This window comes from Populus euphratica, unplaced genomic scaffold (genome assembly GCF_000495115.2).
Source record: "Populus euphratica unplaced genomic scaffold, PopEup_1.0 scaffold4.1, whole genome shotgun sequence".
NCBI lineage: Eukaryota > Viridiplantae > Streptophyta > Magnoliopsida > Malpighiales > Salicaceae > Populus > Populus euphratica.
In genome coordinates, this window is record NW_011499859.1 from 822,847 (window position 1) to 825,147 (window position 2,301).

Genomic DNA, 2,301 nt, shown 5'->3' on the forward strand with positions numbered 1-2,301 from the left:
TTACACTAGCAACAACGTATTCCTTTTCCATTGTTTAAATATTTATTGTGAATTTTAAGAATTGCGCTGAATTGTTAGCAACCTAAGAGTAAATGGCTAGTTAATCATTCTCTTCAAAAAACAATAAAAAATTAGTCGGATCACGAGTCTGATAGGGTGGTCGGGATTGATATAATATATCTTATTTTTAATATATTTTTTTAAAATATTATCTTAAAGCTTTTGTAGTTCTGAGTAAAGCCACCTCACAACAAACTATAAATCTTCATAATTTGCCAAAATTATAGAATAGTTTTATTTGTTCATGCCAGAAACCTCAAGAACAAGTAAATGTTAAGAAACATTAACATATAAAACTAATGTCTTTTATAGAATACTGTTTTCCTTTTCAAATACAACCTCTCAAGTGCCTCTTTTGTTCTTTTACCAAGCTCCATTAGTTGTTGCAGGTCCAGCAGCCTGCATAGAAGCAAGAAAAAACCGATCAATCCACAAGAGGGCCTTTCCCATTACATGGTCTAGAGAGCATGCTTGGATGTATATTAATTTCACCTGTTGTAACAATCTTCTTGCAGAATATAGTGTCTTTAACCAAAATCTAGTGGATGAAGCGAATATCACAAAACAGACTAGTAGAGCATAAATAATCAACACTCTCGGCACAAAACAGGGAGAAGGAACTAGTAAAAAGTTTGAGATGCTTACCGATCGATTGACAGGAGATCATGAATGCATTGCAGATTAAAACAAAGTTAAACTAAAAAAAGGCCACGTTCATGAATGGTAACCGGTCACATGCACAAGGATGAATACAAGATGAACACGAGTAATTCAAGAACGAAGAAAATTTAAAGAGAAAACATCCCAATTCATATCAATCCCAAAGAGCAGTTAAGGAGATTAAGATATGACCCGTACCTTTTGCTACCGAGTCTAGTTTGATCTATCAAGTAAAGCGAGACTCTCAACAAAATAATCAGCGTAGTCATCAAGTAACACCTCCAGCCCCGTATCATGAATTTCCTGTGTCTGAGGATCACATGAAACTAACTGAGAATTTGCATATCCTACCATTAATATCTCTCCATTACTCCTAAAAACCACCGGCCATGCTATATCGAGCATTTCAATCCGGTATTGCTTGTCCCATGATTCCCTCGCACCATATTGGCTCATCACCCATACCTCACAAACATAATTTCCGCCATAATCCTCAAGGACATTGAAAGAAAGAGAGTCCTTGAACACTGAAATGGACATCGCTGCCATCCGTTCTGTCGGATCGAAACATTCAGGCAGCATTAACTCTCCGAATGAATTATTGCTTAAATCAAAGGATAGTGCCAGCATACCGTTATTGTCTCTAGGATGTAGAAGCCAGTGAATGACCCCATTTACAGTGGCCGGATTGCCAAAGCCATGAAGGGTGATGCTGCGCAAAGTATCTTCATTCGCAAGACTACTGCTGACATCAACGTTTTCATTCCAAGATCCTGAATTGAGCGAGTAAAATTGAAAAGCAAATGGACGCTCGTCCGCATATTCTGGGCTTTTTAGCCTCACAACCCTGGCAACCTTATAGTCGTCACTTTGTGGATCATATCCAAGGCCCAATAAAGTCTTGTCAATAGCAGCCCACGAACTCGGAGCTGGAAGATCCAAAGTTTTTCTAATTGAAGGGTTCCACAAGACAAGTCTTCTGCTGCTATCGAGTTGGAGATATTGACTCGAAAGACATGCAACTCCATTACAACAACCAATAAAATAAAAAAGACCAGCTTCAACCATCTAGGTGGTGGCCAAGTGGTAAGAGTTTGGGATCAAGAGGTTTGCTCCCTCTGTGGTCTCAGGTTCGAATCCTTGATTGCTCATATGATGGCCACTGGAGACTTACATGGTCGTTAACTTCAGGGCCCGTGGGATTAGTCGTGGTGCGCGCAAGCTGGCCCGGACACCCACGTTAATCTAAAAAAAAAAAGCATAAGCTGGGCCGAACACCCCACGTAAATAAAAAAAAAAAAAAAGACCAGCTTCATTCGGAATAGGAAACTCCAAACGTGAGCACATATCTACACGATCATTATCAAGATGCAAAGAGTAAGATACTACAGGATTTTCGGTTCGAAGGAGAAGCAGTTGCTTGGCTTTGTCCAGATGGTTCTTCATGAAGCCAGGGCTAGTAACGAGGGAGTTCCATGATTTTGATGCACACCTGAATCTCAACATAGATTTGACGGGTAATTTTAAGAGAATCTGCATCACCATATCTTTCGTAATAGAATTCTCCGCCACTCCTGTCAT

General features: G+C 39.5%; 1 protein-coding gene across 1 annotated transcript; it reads right to left on the minus strand.

Moving 5' to 3' along the window:
• Positions 1-268: 268 nt before the first annotated feature.
• LOC105124426 (F-box protein CPR30-like) lies at positions 269-2,301 on the minus strand. The gene is made up of 3 exons (XM_011024447.1): positions 2,028-2,301; positions 919-1,778; positions 269-459 (listed from the first exon to the last, which is right to left on the minus strand). The coding sequence occupies exons 1-2, from the start codon at positions 2,299-2,301 to the stop codon at positions 934-936; spliced, it is 1,119 nt and encodes a 372-aa protein (XP_011022749.1). The 3' UTR covers positions 269-459; positions 919-933.

What these genes read in the sequence shown, in the direction of transcription:
- LOC105124426 (XM_011024447.1), bottom strand. Translation starts at nt 2,301, where the DNA reads ATGACAGGAGTGGCGGAGAATTCTATTACGAAAGATATGGTGATGCAG. An exon ending in TCCTATTCCGAATGAAGCTG is followed by an intron (nt 1,779 to 2,027) that starts GTCTTTTTTTTT and finishes AGATGGTTGAAG; the next exon opens with CTGGTCTTTTTTATTTTATT.